Source organism: Rhinopithecus roxellana, chromosome 1 (genome assembly GCF_007565055.1).
Source record: "Rhinopithecus roxellana isolate Shanxi Qingling chromosome 1, ASM756505v1, whole genome shotgun sequence".
In the NCBI taxonomy this organism is placed as follows: Eukaryota; Metazoa; Chordata; class Mammalia; order Primates; family Cercopithecidae; genus Rhinopithecus; species Rhinopithecus roxellana.
In genome coordinates this window covers 45361002-45384912 of record NC_044549.1, presented here as the reverse complement: position 1 = coordinate 45384912, position 23911 = coordinate 45361002, and the positions used below count along the sequence as shown (strand labels likewise).

General features: G+C 41.7%; 1 protein-coding gene across 5 annotated transcripts in view; it reads right to left on the bottom strand.

Annotated features, from left to right (window-relative positions):
• KALRN (kalirin RhoGEF kinase) overlaps window positions 1–23911 on the bottom strand; it is a 707465-nt gene that overhangs the window by 308880 nt on the left and 374674 nt on the right. For all 5 annotated transcript variants that reach the window (XM_030942180.1, XM_030942185.1, XM_030942189.1 and 2 more), the window contains exons 13-14: window positions 22161–22335; window positions 7553–7748 (exon numbers count right to left, since the gene is read on the bottom strand). In XM_030942180.1, coding sequence (XP_030798040.1) covers window positions 7553–7748; window positions 22161–22335 — 371 coding nt within the window. The remainder of the gene's footprint in view (window positions 1–7552; window positions 7749–22160; window positions 22336–23911) is intronic.

The window sequence follows — 23911 nt, the reverse complement described above, 5'->3', positions numbered from 1 at the left end:
GTCTACATATTTCTTATTTGGCCTTGTTCAGATCGTTAGCTCTAGGAAAATCCTAACTCTGGATTGCTTGCTTATTCTGATCCCTGAGTCCACCTGGCTCTGCAGCTTCTTAGTTCTGTCCAAGTCCTTTCCCTGGCTCTTCATCCAACAATCTAGACCCAGTGCAGCTTTGGTCCTGATGCTGACACTTTGTGATTCTGAAGGACAGGATCTCAACCAATGATGGGGTTCAGACTTAAAAGCCCTGCAGATAAGTCACCAAAAGGTAGTGTACTTCCATGGGGATCAAACCCAAAGGAACCTGCCAGTCTCAACATATGGCTACCTAAAAAATAAATCCCATTTGAAAGATTTCCCCATCACTCTACTCACACCATCAGAAATCCATCACTGTCACCACCAACACACCTGCAACATACAGTCGGGGGAGTATAAGGAAAGTCTGTACATGCTAAGGGAAATTTATCTCTGGAGGCAAAAATAGTGTTTTATATAAGGACAATATGGGAAAGTGGGAACATTTTTTTTTCTGGTATTACATGGTAATAATTTCAGTATCTTTTCATGTTTTTTTTTTGTGTGTGTCTGTTTCATAATTCCAAGTCCCAGCTCCTGAAATATCTGTGGGAGACAGAGAAAAGAACGGCTTGTTCTTTTGGCAGCCAACTCCTTCCAGTTACTATTTTCAATTACCAAGGGGATGAGGTAGAGCATCTCCCTGACTGAAATAAAAAGTAAGAACACAAAAATTTCTACCTCTGCAGTGCTTGGCATAGTGGGATGACCCCTGACTTTTATCTTTACTTTCTGGAAATGCAATTTAAGATCCATCTGCAGAAGCAGACGCTCTTTCTCACTTCCAGTCTTGATGCGGTTTGTTGTAGCTCATATTCATTCTGCATGTGTCTCTGGTGTTCAGGATGCTGGGCTTGGGAAAATGTCTTTCTAAGTGAGCCTCATAGCTCAACTCTGCCACACCACATGTTATCTGTCAAAGAGGACAGCCACCTGCTTAGGACATCAAACAGAGCAGTCTCCCAGCAAGTCCTGAGACTCAGTCCCTGCATTTTCATCCACCTCATTTGAGGTTGTCTTATGTGAGATAAACACAGGAAATAAAATGGATGAAGACAATCCTTATTGCACCTCTGTACTCCTCAGGAACACATCATGTGGTGGATGGAGTAAATGGGAGGAACATGAAGATTTATTCCAGCCACACCTAGAAGAATAGAAATTACCCCCTCTCCTACTGCCCCCAAACACACTGACACGAGTACCAGTTAAAGCCCATCAAATGGTAAATATCTGTCAATCAGCAGCAGGCAGAGTTTGCTTGTGTTGACATTACTGCTCTCAATCTAATGATACATCTGTTTTTCTCTCAGAAATGTGAAAAGACATGTTTCCTCCTTCCATCAAGTAGTGGAATATATTTGTGAGGAAATCATTTGTCAGGCTCTTTTTAAAAAGTTCTATTGAGACTTCTTTCTGATTTGCCCCCACAATTTCCTGTGTCCATACCCCAATCAGAACACTTCCATTCAAGTTGGTTCCTTATTAACCTATCCACGTTGTCCCGGAATGCAGGCTTCCCGATGCCAGGGCCATGTCAGTCTTACCCATCTCTGCCTCTTCAGGCTCTAGCACAATGCTTCATTTATATCATCCAATAAATACCTAATCAATGAACAAACGAGCCTCTTCAGAGAACTGAGGTCATATGCTGTGGTGGAAAGTACCTGAGAGCTTGGGGGAAGAACCGGCTTAGGTTTGCTCTGTTTGCTATGAATGGAGAGACTCTGAGCTTCTCACCCTCTCTGAGCCCCGGTTTCCTTGTCTGTAAAATGGGAATCACAAGGAGGACTTCTCAGGGATGTTGTGAGAACTAAATGAGATACAATGTATACAGTGCTTGGCATCTAGTAGGCTTAAAATATTTATTTCCTCCCTTTTTCCTCTCCCTCAGAAAAATTATAATGAATACACTTTTGATTGCTGATGGAAGTATTGAATGGCTTGTACAAAATGTAAATATAAAATCTTACTGACAAGTGTTTATGTACTCACCTAATGTGTATCATTGGAAACTATGGTGGCTTTAATGCTGTTAGACTGCTTCTCTCAACCTTGGCTCACATCAGATTCGGCAGATAATTTTTTTTTTCTTTTAGACTGAGTTTTGCTGCGTCGCCCAAGCTGGAGTGCAGTGGCGCGATCTCGGCTCACTGCAACCTCTGCCTCCTGGGTTCAAGCGATTCTCCTGCCTCAGCCTCCCAAGTATCGCTGGAGAATTTTTTTTTAAATCACCATGTCCTAACCACACCCCAGACCAATAACCTCAGAATCTCTGTGGTCAGGACCCAGCCATTAGTAAGTCTTAAAGCTCCAGGCGTGATTCCAACAGCAACCAAGATTATGAACCACTGGATAAGATGGTACAATGGCCAGAAACCTGGGGAAACAGAGATATTCCTTCTGCTACACTCAGCGAATGCTCTGCATTGGTGTTTGTTTAGGGCTAAAAGCCACAGCTAACAATGATAAGCATTAGTTTGCTTTCGTTTGTTACCAGGTGAGGGTACCACTTTAATTTCCTCAAGGAGAGAGGTGACCATGGTCTAGAGTAAGATTCAGATATTTCTGGCTATGCTGTCCATACTTGTAACACGTTTTTAAAAACTATGTTCTTTAAATATCGGTATCTGCCTCAGATACAGAACATCTTCTTTTCTCTTTCTTTTCTCCTCCCCTGTCTATTCCTCTTTCTGTGTCACTCCGTCTACCTAACACTCAGTTCAGAAATCACAAAGTCCTTTAATGAGGTTTTTACATCAGTGTTCTCAACACTGGTTGTACCTTAAAATCACCTGGGAAGTTAAAAAAAATCTGGGCCCACACCAGACCAATTAACTAACAGTCCCTGAGGGATGGGGCCCAGACATTGGTATTTTTAAGAAGTTCCCAGGTGATTCTCAATCTACAGCCAGGTTAAGAACCATTGTTTTATGTCAAGGTTTCTTCTTCCCCTCCTCTCAGCCCCTCAGATCCACATTCCTATTAACCCCAGAGTAGCTTTCATGTTGAAAATAATAATAATAATAATAATAATAAACCCAGATTTTTTTTCTTTCCTTTTTGAAAGAAAAAAACATCTGTTCCACCCAGATTGATGTTCATTCTTGATTAATTCAGCAAACATTACTATTAAGAACTTGCTAGGCACAAGACACTGGCTCTGCTAGAGGCTGGGAATGGAAAGAGGGAAGAAAGAATTTGTTCCTTCATGCTGCTGACTACAGGAACACAAATAACTTCAACAGAATGTAGCATGTGCTAGGAGTACAACATATACTACTTGCCAAGCTTCACTGAACCCTTTCCATCCTCCCGTGTTATCCCACTTCATCCTCACATGACCCTATGTGGTAAGGATTCTGAAGATCACTACTTTTCAGAGGAAGGCAAGGTTTAGAGAGACAAGTGAACACGTACAAGGACACTCAGATCCTAAGAGGTGCGGCCGGGATTTCAACCCAGGGTTTCCTCTTGACTTTGTATTCTAGCCTTTACGCTCAAGGAGAAGAGTGAGCCTCACAAAACTTAATTTATTTTAAGAATTTATTTATTATTAAACATTGGGGTTGCGTTCTTCTCAGGCAAAGTAAATTTTAAGTATCATGGCAACAGACTCCAGAGATTTCTCATTTACAAACATTGTATAAAGAGAGAAGTTGATGCTTTGAGTAAATCACAAAAGCAACATAACCATAGGGTATGTTGCTCTTGTCTTACTCCTCGAGTCAAGTGTAACAGTCGCATGGTCAGATTTCATGGGAGAGAAGAAGTATGGCCTGGCCAACGAGGGCAGTTAGGCTGAATTACGGAAAGTGAGAATTGGAGGGAACCTTAGGAACCAAGGCCTGCCACACTAGACAGAAGAAGAAACTAAAGTCTAAAGAGAAAAGGGACTTCCAAAATCAGACTGCTAGTTGGTGGTGGAACTGGACCTTGAATTCAGCCAGCATGTTTCCCCCAACTTCTTTCAGCAAAACCCACCACCTCCCAACTTGAGGCTCAAATAGATGATTCCATAGTGAGGAAAGAACAATGAGCAAATTAAGAAATTGTTCCTATTTACTCTATTCCTGAGCCTGATGTTAAGCAAAGGCTTTTGCTTTGGTTAGAGTTGTGGGTACACCAGAGCGATTTAGTAGAGCCTGGCTCAATATTAGAAACTTCACACTTGAAAAGAAGCATATAAAAATTCCCTAGTTCCATTTGCTACTACAAAATCAAAGCATAAGCCCTTATTCAGCATGAACTAAAGACCAACAAAAGTTTTAATATTGCTAATTGTCCTTTTTCTAAGACCACAGTTTATTTTACCTTTAGTCCAAATACAGTCCATTTGGACTGTAACTCCCCAAGCCATTTATTGCCTCAGTCCTGTGTCTCTGAAGTCTTACATTCCTTAGCCATTGGGGGTCAAGGCCCACCTGGGCTCACCTCTTACTCCATCCCTGCCCTCCAGCTCTGGTGTGAATCTACCCTCCGTTTCCCTAAGCCCAGAGGTAAGTTAGATGCCTCCCCTGCAGAACCAGGCATTCAGCCAGACAGGGAGTGAGCATTCCTAAAACCCCTGGATTCATTCTCTTGAAAGCCTCATGGTATACGCCAGACTGAACAGCTAGCTGTGGTAGGAGCAGGAGAACAGCCAGCCTCAGTAAGAGGCGCTGAAGAGGCCAATCAAACCTCTTTTGACAAAGCTCATTTCTAGAACAGGATATTATGAGGGTGGGCAGCCCATCTGCCTGGGGTGTTTTCACCCGCTCAGCCCTCATGGTTTAGGTGGACGCCAAGCACAGCCCACCTCAGCCACAAGCAGTCCTCAGGGACTTCCAACTCCCAGTAGTCTTTCTGTTACTATGGATACTTGGCTCTTGGGACAGAGGTTGGCTTGCCCAGGGTCACGTCAGCACCCTGGTAATAAGTGCTGCAGGTGTCCAGGCAGACAAGGCTCCTTTTCCTGCTGGACACATCCACCATGAGAGATGAAGGGTGAGCATCCCTGCATAGCTTCTCTGCCCGTCTCTCTGCTAGATGCTGTGTCTGCATTCTCTTATGGTTCCCAGTCGTAGCTACATAGATAGCTACAGTGAGTACCATGAGGGCAGGTCATGGGGCTAAATGCCGAGTCCAGGTAAGATTCCCAATCACAGAGAAAGGATTATGGTTTCCCCGACTTCCCTAATAAGGTACAGTCCATGTCCTAGAACACTGACTTCCAATTTTTAATGTACACATCATTTACCTGGAGATTTCATTAACATATACTTCCAGATTCACAAGTCTGGGATAAGGCCAGAAATTTTGCATTCCTAATCTGCTCCCAAGTGATGCTGGTGCTGCTGGGCCCAGGGCCCACACTGAGTAGCAACATACTAGGTCAGCGATGCACAAAATCACCTGGAGGGCTAATTGAACCACAGATTGCTGGGCCACACTCTGCTCACCCATAGACTATTTAAGCAACACTGCCTTATTCATGAATCCACCCCTCAGATCAGTCTCTGCTTTGGAATTCTTTGACCCTTAGACTATTTAACAACATTGCCACGTACTCTTGTGTATAGGGCTTTAAAAGTATGCGCTGTTTCAATGCCTATAGCAACAGCAAAGGAACCACAGCAAACATTTATGTTATGAGATTCTGATGTAATGGGTTCAGTTATGGGCCCTTGAACTCACATTTCAAACATATCCTCAGGTGATGCTAATGCTGCTGATATGGGGATCACATTTTGAGAGCCGCTGTCCTAGGTCATTCCGGAGATGTCAGCTGTTGTGGCTTAATTATCACGATTAAAAGCAGTGGTTCTTGGCCCTGGCCACACAGCTGAATCACCTGAGGAGCTTTTCGCTGTTGCCCAAGTTCCATTTAGAGGTAGTTAAATCAGAATATCAGGGCATGGGGCCTGGGGAGTGTCATTTAAAAAAAGTCCCCAGACAGACTGCAAGGCGAGTAGCCCTTCCTGGGACTACACAGAGCACTAGCTGCATACCTGTGAATAGGCCTGGGTTTCAGCTGCACACCTGTGAACAGGCCTGGGTCTCAGATGCAGTCAGTCTGTTCACAGCACAGATGAAAATTCAAGGACAGACTATGTTGACAAAAGTGAACAGAATTTACTAGACTGTCTCTCCTCTGGTCAGGAGTGAAGTCCCTTTGAATGCTGGTCTTTACTCTTTCAGGTCATCAAAAGAAACACAGTACTTTAAAGTTCAGTATGACTGCTAAGGTCCCCCTGACAATCTCAGGATTTCCATATCCTTCAGGATAAGCGGGGACATGGCCCAACTGCGTTTTATAGTTGATGGCCTTAGTTCCTGTCTACCTCGTGCTGGAGAGTGAGGAACCTGAGCCAACAAGGACCTGGGTAGGAGGGCAGTGGAGTGGGTTGGGAGGTAGAGTTATGGGCTCTAGCATTCCCCTGGGATATGACCAGCCATGTGACTTCTTTTCTTCTGGACCAGTGGATCACCATGGTGCTCTCTCATTCTAACATCAAAGGCTGACTTGGGGAGTGGGAAGTATAACAGTAAGGACTCACTCACTTGTTAGATAAATTTTGAATAAATCTTGAGCAGGAAAAGAAGTTAAATCTGAGTAACTCAGCCATGTTTTTCTGAGAAGTTACAAAATTATATGATCTTGTCATAAATGTTTATCAGTACTGCTTATACTCACCCAAAGACCAGTGATTAAAAATTGAGGAGACTAAGAAGCAGGAACAGGAGACAAGGAGATAGCTTAGGAGTAGAGGATAGGGCTAGAGAATGCGTGCTGGCAGCAGGGGTCGGTAGCAGAAGAGGAAACCGCTACACATGTGAATACAATCCATATGAATCTCTGACTGCTTCTGGTTTGTTTTTCCAGGCTACCATTTTTTAAAGGAACCTGTGCTGATTGCCATCATCGGTTCTCTCACTCTCTCTGCAGACCAGGAGACCCTGGCCCTATTCTCAACTTGAGCACAGCCTAACTGGGTAACCTTGGGCACTGTTTCAGCTCTCATGGCTTCCGTTTCTTTTCTTTTTTTTTTTTCATCTGACTCCTGCACAGGCTGGAGTGCAGTGACATGGTCTCTGCTCACTGCAGCCTCCATCTCCCAGGTTGAAGAGATTCTCCTGCCTCAGCCTCCCAAGTAGCTGGGATTACAGGCGTCCACCACCACACCTGGATAATTTTTGTATTTTTAGTAGACATGGGGTTTCACCATGTTGGCCAGGCTGCTCTCGAACTCCTGACCTCAAATGATCCACCCACCTCAGCCTTCCAAAATGCTGGGATTACAGGCATGAGCCACCACACCTGGTCTCGTTTCCTTTCTTTTTCTTTTCTTTTTTTTTTTAAATGTGGGTAAAAGTCTCTATTCTTTGTATCTGTAGGAATAAAATGAATAAACGATGTAGCAGTGCTCCTTGCAGGCTAGCTGGTATGCTTGTTTTCATCATCTCCCCTGCCAGAAGAATGAGCGAGGTCACCCACCTGATGCCTGGACCTCCATGATGTACTGGTGCAGATCCTGTCCCTGCTGGATGACCTCAAAAGTCATGTTGTTCATGGCTAGCTTCCGTTCTGTGTGGCGCTGCAGCCGCTGTTCTGCCAGGGTTAGGTCTTCTGTGTTGAAGTCATTCATCTGCCGAAGCAAGTCTTCATTCCAGGCGTCTAGCTCTGCTGTCACCTGTGAGGGAACCACTGTCGTCAGCACAGGGTCCACGAGAGACTGTTAGGTTAAGACTTACAATTCCAAGCCTTATTCATGAATCCACCCCTCAGATAAGTCTCTGCTTTGGAATTCTTCAACCCTTAGACTATTTAAGCAACATTGCCGTGCACTCTTGTATACATGGATCCAAGAGTGCTCTCTAGGTTTTTCAATGCCTATAGCAACAGAAAAGGAACAGCAGCAAACATTTACATTATGAATTATGGCTTATAGAGTTTTTGCATACTCCTTGCTGTTCAATCCTCACAATAACCCAGTGAGGCAGGCATGATGGAGATCTCCAGGTCCATCTTCTAGAAGAGGAAGTTGACCCTCACACAGACAGATGAGGTGATTTAACCTGCCAGAGACAGATAAAGTTCTTCTACTAACTGCAAAGACTTTGTCTACCATCCCACCGTGGTTGCTGTAACAATTTTCATAACTAAAGAGGTTCTCAGAAATTAAGTAGTGAGTTTATTTCAGAAACAGAAACAGAGGACTAGAAAAACCTGGTGAATGGCCCAAAGTTACACAATCAGTTAAAGAGCAGTGTCCATCAAACCCAGGGGTCCCACTCTGGTTCCCATGTTGTATTGTGCAACATTCTGTCCTTCTATTACAAAGGTTGACACCTAAAAATAGTGACTAAACACTAAACAAAATATAAATGTGTAGCATACCTCCAGAAATTCAAGCAGATTTAATCAATTGAAAGGCATTCATGATTCTAATGAATACTAAAGCATGTAATGAATGGAAACATTGCCCTAATAGCAACTTGCTAATTGTTCATTTCTCTACACCTTAACTCACATGACTTCACCAGGTCTACTCTCAGTTTTCTGCTAATAGGGACTAAATCCTATACTTCCTTTACAATCTCTGCAATCATCCACAGACTAGGAACTCAGAAGACTGAACTAGATAACTCCACCTATGTGAATCAAAATTAAAAGTTTGTAAATGTGGTTTTCAGATCTGCTATCTCGTGATACCCCCATGACACCCCTGTGAAGGTGACAGCATGTGTACTGTCATCCTCTTTTCTCAGGAGAGGAAAGTGTCACTCCAGGTCACACATTCCCAGGATGGCCCAGGCCATCTAAGCATATATCCCAGAGCCTTAGTTGAGTGGTTTTCATGATGCTGGGTCTCACACCAGCTCCCACATGGCATAACCTTCCAAGTTATCAAAAACTGCTGCTCCAGGAGCATCAGTGACACAGGGAGACAGACGATGGACTGAAGCAAGTGGGAGCAGTGCTCTTATATCCCATGCTGGGGCACACATGCTGGGATGGGAAAGCCCAGCAGCCCCTCACAAGGGGCTGCTGTCTGGGTCACAGGATTTCATTTTTGTCTAACAGCAAGACCCTTCTTCAAGCAAAACAGAAACAGGTTAAATTGTACTTGCTCTCTTTGAGGCAGAAATGGGACATTGAAAATATCACCCTCGCTGCCCTAGGTTCTCACTTCACACCCCATATCTTTTCAGGTCAGTTGAGAGAACTGCTGAGCTCAGCAGGAAAACCCAGCATTACTTATTGCGGGGCATCCTTGGGGGATCCGGGAACCAGTGGGTTGACAGGCAACGTAGGTTTTTGTTGTAGCCCCATCTTTGAAAAGTACTTCATTGTCTAACTCAAGAATGGGGTTAGACTCATGAGACTAAAAGAGATTATTTTTAAAAAGATAATTTAGCCTGGGTGCAGTGGCTTGTGCCTATAATCCCAGTGCTTTGGGAGGCCAAGGTGGGAGGATCACTTGAGGCCAGGAGTTCAAGACCAGCCTGGTCAATGCAGTGAGACCCTGTCTCTCCAAAACAAATAATAATAAATTAGCCAGGCATGGTGGCATGCACCTGTTGTCCTTGCAACTTGGAAGACTGAGGCAGGAGAATCACTTGAGCCCAGGAGTTCAAGGATGCAGTGAGCGATTATTATGCCACTGCACTCCAGCTTGGGTGATAGAGACCCTGTTTCTTTAAAAAAAAAAAAAAAAAAAAAGCATAATTTAAAACATAAATAGGCTTTTATAGTTTTTACAGAACTAGGCCTGTAAATATCTTTTTTCGTTACTGCATTTTAAAAACTGATGTATAATTTACATACAAAATACACATATTTTAAGCATTCAGTTCTGAGTCTTGACAATTTTATACACCCATGTAGTCATCGCCAAAATTAAACTATAGAGCCTTTCCATCACTCTAGAGAACCTACTTGTGCCCCCTTCCAATCCATTCCTCCCCTCCCCAACCCACAACTAGGTACCAATTTCTGATTTCTATCATCATAGATGTAGTTTTGCCTATTCTTGAATTTCATATGAATGAAATCATACAGAATATATTTTTTTAACATTTGTTTTTTTCACAACATGTTGTATCAAGATTCATCCATGTGGCTGTGTATGCGTAGTTCATTCCTTGCTACAGCTGAATAGAGTACCATTGTATAGATAGGCCACAATGTGCTTATCCATTCTCCTCCTAATGAATTCTTGGGTTGTTTCCAGTGTTTAGCTAATACAAATAAGGTTGATGTGAAAGTTCTTATAGATGCCTTTCTGGGGACATAGGTTTTCATTGCTCTTGCATAATTACCTAGGGGTGGAATTACATATAGGCCATAGGGTAGGTGTATGTTCAACTTTATAAGGGAACCATCAGAGTTCCTCAAAATGATCGTAGTATTTTACATTCCCAGTAGCAATGTATTCAAGTTCCAGTTGCTCTACATCCTCACCATCATTTGGCATTACCAGTCTATTTAATTTTAGCCATGCTAGGAGGTGTGAAGCGCTATTTCATTATGGTTTTAAGTTGTATTTTCCTGATGATTCATGATGGTGAGAACATTTTCAAATGTTTATTGACCATTTGTATATCTACTTTTGTAAGATGTCTTTTCAAGTCTTTTGCCCTTTTTAAAAAATTGAGTTAATTTTGCATTGTAGATTTGTAAAAGTTCTAAATATATTCTGGATGTAAGTTCTTTATTGGATAATATATGGAAAATAGCCCAAACCACAATTTTTACTCCATTTTCTGGCGTACAAACTAAGAGGAATTAGAATAAAACTAAGACAACAAGCATGAAAGGAAGAGCCTGCCTTTTCTTTCGATTTTAGGTTCTGTTTGTTTCTGTGAAACTGAGTCTATGAGGTTATCTATTTGCTGCAGGAAGATCCAAGGAGTCCCATAGCCAGGAATCTATGGAGTAGAAGGTGTCGACGGTCCTGGTGAGGGAGAAGAGTCAGGTCAGAGGGCTTTAGCTGAGAGAGTGATCTCAGAGGTCTGGGATCTTGGGAATTCTAATCTAAGCTAAATGTGAAATATGTCCAGGATTCTATATCTGGTGTTTCTATATTCTTTCCTCTCCTCTCCTTACTCTCCTCCACTCTCATCACCTGACACCATTGAATTGAGGAACCCAGGTCTGTTATGAAGCCTGGAGAATGGGAATTTCCAGGGCCTCCTCCTAAGGCTGCCCTCCCTGGGTCCACAGGCTCTCTCCTCTTTCTTTTGGACTCCCCTTCCTTCTCTCCCCCAGGCACTGATGCCCACAGCTTTCAATTAGTCTGATTTGTGTGTGTTTAATGTATACTGGAATTTAAATTATTCTCTTTCCTAAGTATTTTCTGTTTCCTCTAGGAATGTTTTTTTCATTAGGTTCTTCCTCCCCATCTTCTTTCTGGGGCATAAGGTTGGAAGACAATAGGGGCCCAGTTTTTAAAAAAGAAAAATAGTTGTTTTCAAACATGAAGTTGACCTTACTGCTAATAAACAAACCTTTTTTCCAGCCTTACCCTGTGCTCTTGTTATGAACCAGTCAGATGGTTTACTTGCTGATGCTAACAGCAAGTTCTGCTGTCTCCAGCCTTCTTCACTGGTCTAATAGCCCTGAAATGCCCTTGTCCTTCCTCCCAATCTGCTTAAGCCCTGACTACCCTTCAGAGTAAACCCTCTGGCATGAAGAGCTTCACGACAACACCCAGACCCAGATATTTTTCTCTGGCTTATCTAATAACATGGGTCATGGGTGAGTTTGCTAATACAGAGAGACAAGACTGAAAAGAAAAACCTGTGCCAGCGAGTGAATTTAGTGATTTAACTCCATCTGGAGAGAATTTGTTCAGGCTAGAAACTAGGGCCTGAAGCCAGTGAATGTAAGATGGAACACAAGGTTCCCAGAGGGCATTCCACTTTCAGTCAACCTATTTTGCTTTCTCCTTCCACTCAGTTACCTCCGTCTCAGCTCCTGGCCCGCTCAGTTCCCCACTTGCTCTAGTGGCCTCTGTCTCCCTTACTCTCCTGAATTAATTGGAGAGTTAGGAAATGATGACTTATTTGACAGATACATCAGCAATATTTCTATTCTAACAATTATCTACTCTGAGACATCAATAAGGGAAACCAGAGAAAGAGCCAAAATAAAATTTAAAAAAGGGTAAGAGGCAGTGGGAAATGGAAAATGAGAAGCCTCACTTCACAAAGAAGCCCAAGCTGTTCCTGCCAGATGAGATCCACCAAATCTAGTATTCTGCCATGAAAATTTGCTTCATAGGAGTTGGTTTAGCAGTCGCCTTGAGCTCTGTTTTCAGAGAGCTCTCTCCACTGGTTCCTCCTGTTTTCTTGGTATTCCCCGGTATTTATGTGTAGAGAAAGCTATAATCCCTCTTCCCCAGATGTTTTGATATGTATCTGCCTGAATCAAAATTCACCTGCCCCCCTTTTATTCCCACTTCCTATGGTCTACCCACTTCAACTCTTTATCACCTGCAACACTGGAAATCTCACTGTGTAGTTTTTTCTTCAGATCAGTGTTTTGACGTTGGCAATAATGACGAAGAAGACAGTATGACTGAAGAAGACATTTTGCTTTGTATTGTGTATTTATCATGCAGCAGGCAGTGTGTTAAGTGTTTGATCAACTTTATTTAATCCTCATAGCACTATAGGAGGAAATGAAAGCACGGAGAAGTCATATAGTTTTTCCCATGGTCTCAGAGCTGGTGGTGGCAAAGCTGAGCATTTAATGATCAAGTCCAATGCTCTTAGCCATGGTGTTACATCAATAGGGCTGCCCCAAGAATTGATTTTAGGGCGTATCCTTCTTTTTACTATTCTCACTTCAGAAATGTGCCAGTTTTACCCTTCCTGTTTTCTTCTAAAAAAACAAAACAAAACAAAACAAAAACAAACAAACAAAACCTCATAATTCAGTTTTCTTCACTTCACATGAGCCTTTTAAATTAATTATATATTTTTAAGCAGACCAAGAAATTGTGTGTTTGTGGCCTTAGATAAATGCCAGGCATAATTTATCCTTGCAAGAAAACACACTGCCTTCCTCCAGTATTTTTTTTCTTTTTTTAAAAGAAAATTTCTATGGAACGCTTCACATATTTGTGCGTCAGGGGCCATGCTAATCTCTGTATTGTTCCAATTTAGTGTATGTTCTGATGAAGTGAGCAGAGTACAGTATATTTTTAAAGAGTTTAGTAATTTTTTTTAAAACCAACTTGGCCAGATTGCTCAGTATAAAGGTAATATTAACCCATATAGAATTCTCTGGCCCCAGAGGCCTTTGTCATGAATAGGAGACACATCTGCAGTTTGGTTTGAGGCTTAAGTTGCAGCAGATAGAAGTGTGATTTGTTCCCTACACAGGCAGGGTTTCTGTAAGGGAAGAGCAAATGACTTTGGCTCCCACAGCAGGTGCCCTGAATAAACATTCAGGGATCTCCTAATATGACTCAGTAACACATCAGAAGAGAAACAATGAGAAAGAATAAGAAGGGATGTTTAATTGCTTAAAACCTGGAAGTAAATATATATATAAAAGAAAACATATTATGAATAATAATAACAATGCTGACTACAATGTATTAAGTGCTGATTAACTGCCAGGAGCTTTGCTAAAAATATTGTATGTTAACTTATTAAATCCTTACAGTATCCCAACAGGCTGGGAAATACTATCTCATCTCCATTTCTCAAATGAGGAAACCAAGGCTTCAAGGACAACTTGCCCGGCTGGGCGTGGTGGCTCACGCCTATAATCCCAACACTTTGGGAGGCAGAGGCAGTTGGATCACGTGAGATCAGGAGTTCGAGACCAGCCTGGCAAGCATGGTGAAACCCCGTCTCTACTAAAAATACAAAAATTAGCTTGGCATGGTGGCACACAACTGTAATCCCAGCTACTCTGGAGGCCTGACCCAGGAGAATCACTTGAACCCAGGAGGCAGAGATAGCAGTGAGCCGAGATCAGGCTGCTGCACTCCAGCTTGGGTGACAGAATGAGACCCTGTCTCAAAAAAAAAAAAAAAAAGCAAAGCAACTTGCCTAAGGCCAAACCATTAGTAAAGGCAGTAAAACAGGTTTCAAACCCAGGCAGTCTAACTCAAAATACTACACACTTGATCACAGCATTACTGTCTCTCAGCAAAGGTGATTATATACATTAATCAACACTATATATGTTGCATATGTTAAGATTCAACCTCATTCCAAATACCACTAGGAAGAAAGGGTCCATGGCATTACATTGTGATGGGATGCCATTGACATACCTGCGATGTCAATTGCAAAATGAGCATCTTTCTGTTTTATGACATCATTCTTTTTGTGAAGATGAGGAAAGTGGAAGACAAATACTCTCCACTGGCCTACAAATGCTGGCTGAGAGGGAAAGACATATTGCAGCTGAAGAAACCATCTCATTGCGTGGGAAGAGCTATTTTATCTATAATGTATCGATACAGGTTACCACAATGAATAAACTAGCTAAAGTACCATGGTCATTTACTCTTGTCCAATATAATGTTGAGTTCCTCTCTGTTAATCAATTCTTAAAATGATAAGATTAGTGAATTCTAAAGCAGATTATTTTAAAGTGATCACAGCATTTACCTGTTTTAGTAATATGTATAATCTCTCTGAAGAGCTAAAGTATTTGTTTAAATAGCTAAAGACCTTTGGGGATATTATAACAAATTTCCAGAAAAGAAAAGGGACTTGGAAGTAATGAAATCCACTCAGTTGTTTTTAATTTTTGGCAAAATAATGTGAGAACATATTGCAAAAATGCTGTAGTTGATGAGTTCCAATGTTCAATTACTTAATTTCTATACCAATTGAATAATCTGGATAATTGGATAATTTTTATGGCCAATTTCATGTTCTTTTCTTCTCTATCATCATGATTAAAACTGAGGTCCTTGGCTAGGCACGGTGGCGCATGACTGAAATCCCAGCACTTTGGGAGGCCGAAGTGGGCAGATCATGAGGTCAGGAGATAGAGGCCATCCTGGCTAACACAGTGAAACACCGTCTCTACTAAAAATACAAAAAAATTAGCCGGGCGTGGTGGCAGGTGCCTGTAGTCCTAGCTACTCAGGAGGCTGAGGCAGGAGAATGGTGGGCACTCGGGAGGCGGAGCTTGCAGTGAGCCGAGATCGTGCCACTGCACTCCAGCCTGGGTGACAGAGCCAGACTCTGTCTCAAAAAACAAACGAAAAAAAAAAAAAACCCTGAGGTCCCTGATATAATCACAACTGTCAATTAACAAGGTTGGGAGGGATCTTGGTCATTCCTTTTTATAATTTTGTCCATCCCATTGCCTTTTATCATTTTGAGATTTGTGGAACTCTATTCTCCTTTTAAAAGCTCTCTCTTTTGTTGAAGAGCTCCTATAACATATATTGCTCACTCATTCTAGAACCTAGTTATGCTTGAGTGTCAGAATGTTTCCCCCCCCCCCGTGTAAGCTGAACACCTTCTACCGCATCCTTACCAGAAAGAAGGAGCATACAGCATTTGAACCTTGATAATGTTACTTGAGCTCAGGTCCACAGCCCCAGATCCACCCCATTACAGAGCGATCTGAATATTCCATCAGGGATTTTTGACAGTTCTACTGAAAACAGGTGACCTACCAGAATACTAAAGCTGTGTGAATAATCCTGTTTATTTTTTTTTTTTTTAAAAAAGGATGATAGTAAGGAAAACCTCTCAGTGATCCTGAAATTAATTTGTCAAAAAGTCTAGAAGAGGCTATGAAATAAATATTTTTTGAGGATTAGGTTTACTTCATTGTATTAATTCTACATGTTTTCCCCAAAGGTTCTGGGGGTACATTCAGAAAATGTGATAGTGATCATTAGGAAGAGTCCACAAAGATGCCCTTAAATAGATCTTAGCTTCTTTCTTGATATAGTTGCTATGTTCGTGGATGTGGCATGTTACAAACGTGGAGAACAGCAGGGCCTTGCAGTCTCGAGTGGATTTTATGGAAGAAAAAGTGGCAAAATTGGACTAGATGATGGGCCCTTAGATGATCCACAGCTAACAGTGACTGTGCAGACTAATGGCTCTGTGTCCCCCAAAGAAGAGCCTGTAGTGATGCACCAGACAGCCCTGTCTTACCTGCCCAACTTTTCAAACAGCTACAACATTGATAGTAATAGTAAGTTAAATTTACATCTATTTTCACAGGCAGAAGAACTGTGCAAAAAAAAAAAAAAAGAAAGAAAAAGACTAAATTTGAGAGACAAAATATAAAAGCTGCCATTTAAGTTTTTTTGTTTTTTTTGTTTTTTTTTTTGTTTTTGTTTCTAAGTCAGTGTACTGGAAGCCCTTATTTTGAAATGACAACCAGGAGCTTTTAAGCAAGCAAAGCCTAGACAAGACAGGTGATGAAGTCATTAAAAAGGTACCTATCTCCTGGGCTGCACCAGAGCCAGTGCTCTGAAGAGGACACATCCAAGCCTGTATGTGAGCCAGGCTCCCTTCAGCAGACAGTGACCAAGACAGTCAGTGGCTGGAGACCATGTCCTATCCAGAAAGAGATGAATAACATAGGGGATATATACCACAGAGGGCTGACACTAAGGAGAAATCATAATAAAATATTTAGAGTCGGGGGGATTGCAGAAGTAACTCATACAATCTCACCGTTTTTCAGATAAAGGAAAAAAGGCCTATGATAAGCATTTTCAAATATTTTTAAGGCTCCCAAGTAAGAGGAAGCAGACTAGTTCCTTTTTCTTTTTCTTTCTTTCTTTCTTCCTTTTTTTTTTTTTCCAGAGAGTGGAACAAGGACTGAAGTGTAAAAGGTGGAGATTTTGGTTCAACATAATAGTGAGATCGTGAGCTCCCGCCTTTCTTCTCCCTTCCCTGCTAAGCCCCTTTCTGGGCTCTGGAGATATTCTGGTAGAGGCTGGATGGCATCCTCCAGGGATGCCAAATCCTAGCCACCAACTTTTGCCTGCCCTCAGATGTAACCTCATTGGGAAACCCTCCATGGACATCCTGACTGGGCTAAGTATCTGCCCCTTCCAGTGTTCTCTGCAAACCAGGAGACTCTATCATAGAATTCTTAAATTGTATGACGACTCTGTTTCTATGTCTCCCTGTTACATCCTCAATGTCCAACATGGCTTTTGCTGCATAAGTAGGTGCTCACCAAATGTTTACTGAACTGAATTTCTATATAGGTAAAAGGCTGACTGAATGGTCTCTTTCTAATATAAAATGCTAAGGGCCTCTGCAAGCAACTAATTGAAGAGTTGAGACCACCAGTAAGTTATAATCAGCTTATCTTCTTTAGGCAGAAGTTTCTTCCTTGAATGCCGTTTCTCCCCAGCCTTAGCCTGGCCCCTATTTGCTTTACATGAACCCCATAGATTTAGAATTGGTAGATCACCCCCTACTCAGGTTAATTACTCAATAAACTTCCAGGTGCGTTAAGCACACCTTGCTTGCAATTACACAGATATTTAAAAGAAAAACTATAAAGGTGGCCCATATTTTCAGAAAGTCCCTTGTCTAGAATATCTATCTTTCTTGGTGTCATTTCTAAGGCTTTCCAACATGAGTATGCCCATCTCAGAAAATGCCCCAAATTATCTATTGATAATAGAAAAACTATCTTGATATAAATATGCATATATGTGTATATATATTATATTATGCACATATATTTTATCAAGCCAATACAAAGTGTATAAAATTTCCCAGGATTTTCATTAGTAGACTGGTGCTGGAGTCTCACTCTGACCACATGGCAGATGGCTTTGTGGAGAACATGAAAAAGAGGGCTCCTCAGGGAAGGTAGGAGTGTCACAACTCCGTGGGACTGACTGTAGCTCATTTGTTCACTGCTTTCTGCACATTTCAAATTATTGCTTTTTTTCATTTGTCCAGTTAAATAGATGTGTCTACTACCTAGTTTTAACTAAACTAACCTTCACAAAAAGACACATGGTTTAACGAGGTTCCTGCAAAGAAACTGCAGTTTGAAGGTAATACTAATCATGAAAGCACAAGAGAACTTTGAATTCTCTGTCAGTCACATTATGGGGTAAGGCAACAATGACAATCTAATCCGATCTCTCAAGAAACCAGGGAAAAAATAATTGGAAATTACCAGAAGACTATTTGAAATATGGAACCCACAACTTCTAATGAAAAATCTAAACCTCTCCCCAAGAGCGTGTTGAGTTTTGAAATTATTAGCCAGTGACCAAACATTTTTATAACTTAAAAATCAATAAATATTTATATGTAGGGGGTTGCAAGTTCAAAAAAATTGAGAAGGTACATAATCAAAAATGTTCGGAGACCACTGGCCTATTCTTGCTTCTAAAAATATTTTTCATTTCTTTCTGATTGTCCTTCCTAATTGTATAAAACTTGGAAATGTAAGAAAGTATCAAAAATAAGAAAAAAAAATCACCCATATTCTTACCATCACAAAATAACACTTGTATTTGGTGAAATGTCTCTTCTGTCATAACTAGTTTATATAAAATGTCTTTCATAGAAGGAGGCTGAACCAACAGGAAAAAAACATTACAGAACATCATGTTCCATTACAGGTCACTTTGGTCTCCATGGAGTCCAAGAAGGTAAACTAGAAATCCAGCTATGGGCCTGGTTTTGAACATCTGACTAACAAATTTAGGATGTTTCACTTTACGTGGGCACACCCTATGATCTCATTCCAGGTTATAGAGCGAGCACCATTATTATTGAGTAAAAAGAGATTGGTGCAGCAGCTCATACGCTATCCTAATGATTACAGTAACTGGCTCATCTGGGCCCTCAGTGATATGGCTAAGGAGTCACGCTTAGATTCCTCAGATGCAGGGTAGCAGGCCTCCTCCAGTGTTCAGTAATCCTGAGGAATTTGGAGCATGTCTATCAAATGCCTTCCTTTAGGAAAGAAACCACACTGTAGGTCCTATAATCACAGACCCTGCCCTGGCTTACGTCAGCATAAACACACCTCTCGTTACAGAAACCACCCTCAGTTTCACACTCAGAAGCTTCTCTAAAAGTTTGTTCCTCATCCCTACAGTGAGACATAGCTGGTATTTGAATAATCTCAACACCCTCAAAAATAACTTCTGACAATCTGACTCAAAGCAGAACTTTCATAGGTTTGGCAGGATTTCCAGTTCTAAGATTAGATGTAGCATTCTCCCCAAGCTTTTGGGCCTCCCCCACAAGACAAGGGAATAAGACCCCTTCTAAAATCCAGTTATAGCCTACACCAGAGGATGCAGAATCCTATCATGATTTTTCTCTCCCTCACTTTATGAGGCCCTCACACTCGTGCTAGCCTGCACACCAGGTTGTCCAGTTGTTGTCCAGTACTTGGGGTGGGAAGAGGAATTTTTATACATACAAAGGCTAAAGAATGCAAATCCCACAATCTATTTGTTTATTTTTTATTTTTTTCTGAGACAGGTTTTCACTCTGTCATCTAGGCTGGATGGCAGTGGTGTGATCACAGCTCACTGCAACCTCCGCCTCCTGGGTTCTAGTGATCCTCCCATCTTAGCCTACTGAGTAGCTGGTACCAGGGGTGCCCACCACCACATCCAGCTAATTGTATTTTTGATAGAGATGGAGTTTCACCATGTTGCCCAGGCTGGTCTTGAGCTCCTGAGTTGAAGTGATCTGCCAGCCTCGGCCTCCCAAAGTGCTGGGATTACAGGCGTGAGCCACCACCCTTGGCCCCATAATTTAAGTATCAAGTTCCTCTCTCGTAACCTTTAAACCAGATCCAATTTTAATGCACGTGATTTAAACCCACATTTTTTAAAGGATATTTTCTCCATATGTTTTAGATTGTTTTTTAGGAGTGGAACTGGATTTGCCTAGAATCGATGCAAGCAAAGACACCCTTATGATGCCCCCAGCTGATGTGAGGGGCATAGACGATGTCAAAGCAAAGCTAACTGACCCATTCCAGCACTGAACCAGCAACACTGACTTCCAGGCCACAGCCATCTTTTCAAATAAAACTTATTCCAAACCCTCAGATTGTTTCCTCCCCCTTAAGCATGTTTTGAAGCAGACCCAGAATGACAGGAGAGTAAATAAGAAGTACAACAGCAAAACCACCAAACCTGCTAACATAATTTCTCCATGGATATATTCACTCCCAGGGGGCAAAATGGAGCTGAGGAATGATTGCAGGAGTGCCTTTGGCTACTTTAATCAACTTAGCCTGTATTTATTTTTGTACATCTCAATCCAAATTACTAAAGAATAATGACCCAAACCCTCTCTTTTACCTCTTTAGTACCTTGTTACCCTGCCTTTAAAATGTTCGCTACATACACTTTTCACTACATGTCAATATTTTTATTTTCCCACTGGCATTCTGATCGTTTTTCAAAACATGTTTTGATACTACTTGCCACCTGAAATCCTGACAGTACATTCAAAATAAATAAAAAGTATAAATAAATTCACGTAACGTTATGAAATCAGTTGGAAGGATAGTTAAGATCTAGATTTAAAGGCTTAACTTCTCCTTTGTTCCAGGACCTGCCCAGAAAGCATCTTTTAGAACATGAAGTCTTTAAGCAAGAAATTACAAGTTCTCCCAAGGTGGCAGGAGGTACAGATGTGCTTGTAAGAAAGTAAAAGATAGAAAGATGAATACCTTTATGATTGCTTTTCTTTTACACTTCAGATTCTCAATATGAACATTTTTGGACCCAGGATTAAAGCAAAGGGTAGCTGTTCCCAAGACAGTCTCTTGTATTGAGTTGGATTAGGATGGGATATTGGAGCTTTCAATATATTTTTTTAAAAAATTTCCTTCCAAAGCTGTTCCACTGAAGTTTCCGCAGATATTATTGGGAAGATCACTCTCCAGAAACCCAGAAGCCCTAACTCCAGAAAGATGGTTGGAATGGAAAACAAAGTTAAGAAATGGTGGGTGGAAAGTTGGTTTTTCCTCCTACCATACCAGCCAGGAGCGAAGAGAAGACATGCCTTTAATTCAACCCTTTGCCATCCCTGAAAAGGAAAAAGTGCCTGATGTTGGATATTCCTTATACCACAGAAACCCTATTGGCCTGGCTTTAGTTACGGTTTCAAAGCAGAAAATATTAAAAGGGGGAAATTATGTGAGAGAAGACATTACTAATTGGTATGATAAAGGGGACATAAATTTACCAGAATATGGGATTCCAACCTTCCGAAAATAAACTGAGGAGTTTATGAGAAGAACTAACAAATGGTCTTAGCACAGGCTTACTTTCTTAATAGGTAGAAATCAAACTGCAGATACAAATTCCCCTTCCTGTGGTGCTTGGCTTCTTAATGGCTGTGTGATTGAATCTGATGCATGATTTATATTATCAGCTCTAAGGAGGCCACCTAATTTTAACATCTACCCATTCATAAAGCTGTGAAATTCAATGACTCTACTCCAATCATCAAACTACCACCTCCATGGTATTTCAGGAAAATGCCAAGTAAGACTCTAATAGATAGCAATAAAAAACTTCTTGGCTGGGCACAGTGGCTCATGCCCGTAATCCCAGCACTCTAGAAGGCCGGGGTAGGCAGATCACCTGAGGTCAGGAGCTCAAGACCAGCCTGACCAACATGGTGAAACCCCATCTCTACTAAAAATACAAAATTAGCCAGGTGTGGTGTCACATGCCTGTAATCCCAGCGATTTGGGAAGCTGAGACAGAAGAATCACTTGAACCCAAGAGATGGAGCTTGCAGTGAACCAAGATTGCGCCAATGCACTCCAGCCTGGGCAACAGGGCAAGACTCCATCTCAACAGAACAGAACAAAACAAAACAAACAAACAAACAAAAAACCTTCTCAAGAAAGTAATCTACAGACAGAAAGTAAACTAGAGGGGCTCTGCTCGGCAGTAGGGGATGAGAAGGACTGGAAGGAATATGTTGTGGTGGACTGGGAATTTCTTGTGTTCTAAAAATGCATGCTGGATGCTCTAATTTCCTTAGGCTACTGCCCTGTCCCTGGGGCAGTGCCCTTGGCCAGGAAGCACTTCTTGGCCCCTCTCCACCTCCCGTCCTGCTCCCCCCTCCACTACCTCGATGGTGTACTGCTCAAAGATGCGCAGTTGCAGGAAGATGTCCAGCTTGATCTTCCGCTCATGGAACAGCTCCTCCATCTGCACCTGGGCATCATCAAGCTGCTGCAGGACCGACTCGATGTGGCTGATGGAACTGCTGTGGGGTGTTTTGTTGTTGGACACAGCTGAGTCCCTGTGGCAGAGTGGGGAGAAAAAGGGAGGGAGAGGCCTTTCCATGTTAAAAGGGACAGAGAAGGAGGGGGACCTTCCTCATCTGAGCAAGGTGGATGTGAATCAGTTGAGTCATTCAATCAACAGACATTTATCAAACTCCTGCTGTGAGCCTGATGCTATCTGCTTAATGAGTGAACCAAAGCTATATGCATCCTGTTTTGGGTTCACAAGTCTATTTCCAAGACTAGTTGTTCTCCTATTCCCCAAGCAGACTTGTGAAAGAAATAAGATGAAATAATGTATGAGAAAGGCATAAAATATTAGAGAAAAGGCATAAAATATTAGAGAAATGGAATGGTTCCACACTTATATGTAGTCTAATATGTATAGTTTCAACACATACATACACACACATACATCTATCACAATACATACAGACAAACATATTAAAGGCATATTTTTAAAAAATCTTCCTGCTTTTACTTCACAGACTCTTTGTTAAAACAGATGATGTCATGGTTGCCAAAATTGTAAGCATGCACTTTATAAAGCTATGCTAAAGTTATGGGCTGGTGTTATTATACTAAACAGGCTCAGGCTATACTTAGGAAAGCATAGGATCTGGAGCCTGCAAACCTGAATTAGGTCTCTGCTCTGATATATTTAGGCTGGTGGTCCTGGGAAATCACCTCTCTGAGCCTCAGCTCCCTTATCTGTCAAGTGGACTCAACTTGTGGACTTAATAATTTCTGCCCTGCTCACTTCACAGTTTGCTGTTAAATAAGAGTGCACATGAACTAAGACCAGTAACATGTTGTATGGATGAATATTACTCCTGAAAGGACACAAGTGAAGTGTCAAGTGCTGAACAGGAGAGTAAAGGCTAGATCCTAAGAAGCTGGGACAACCAACAAAGGCTGCAAACAGTTTTGATGTAGGGGTTTGAAGAAATGGAGAAACACAGTCAAGTAATAGGAGGAGGTGTAGCCTCCTCTGAGCAGGCAGAGTCTATATAAACGTAGTAGGGAGAGGTGATGCCTTGTAGAGGGAAACCGAGAGATAAACAGATTGATTTGCTCAGCAAAATGAGGTGGTGGTAACTATAATAGGAAAATGATGGAGGCTGTTAAAGTTTAGATTCCATAGGGCCTTGAGTAAGCTAGAGCCCTAAAACTTGAAATAAACTGGCACATTCATTATCTTGTGACATCTTAGTTTCTCATACAACTTAAGGGTCAAAGGACAAGGGGAAAATCATTTATTTCCAATCATCTTATCAGCAGGCTTTCTGAAAGCCATGTTCTTTCAGCCTGTGTTTGTCTCAGAAGCAGTGGTATCTGAGCTCATTCTGTTTCTGAAGATGACATAAGGTTAATTTGTTAAGCACCCTTCTGTCTACCATTCAGAGGGCTCCCAATTCCTGCCTCCTCACCCTGGCCTGTTTGTCGTGATACAGGCACAGTTTCTACTCCTACAACTGCACGGACATCCCCAGGCATGAAAAGAACATGAGATGTACTCAGTGCTATCTGCTATGTATTTGTTGAGGGCTTTGCTGCTGGGAGGATATGATTATTCTCCTGGATTGTTCCTCT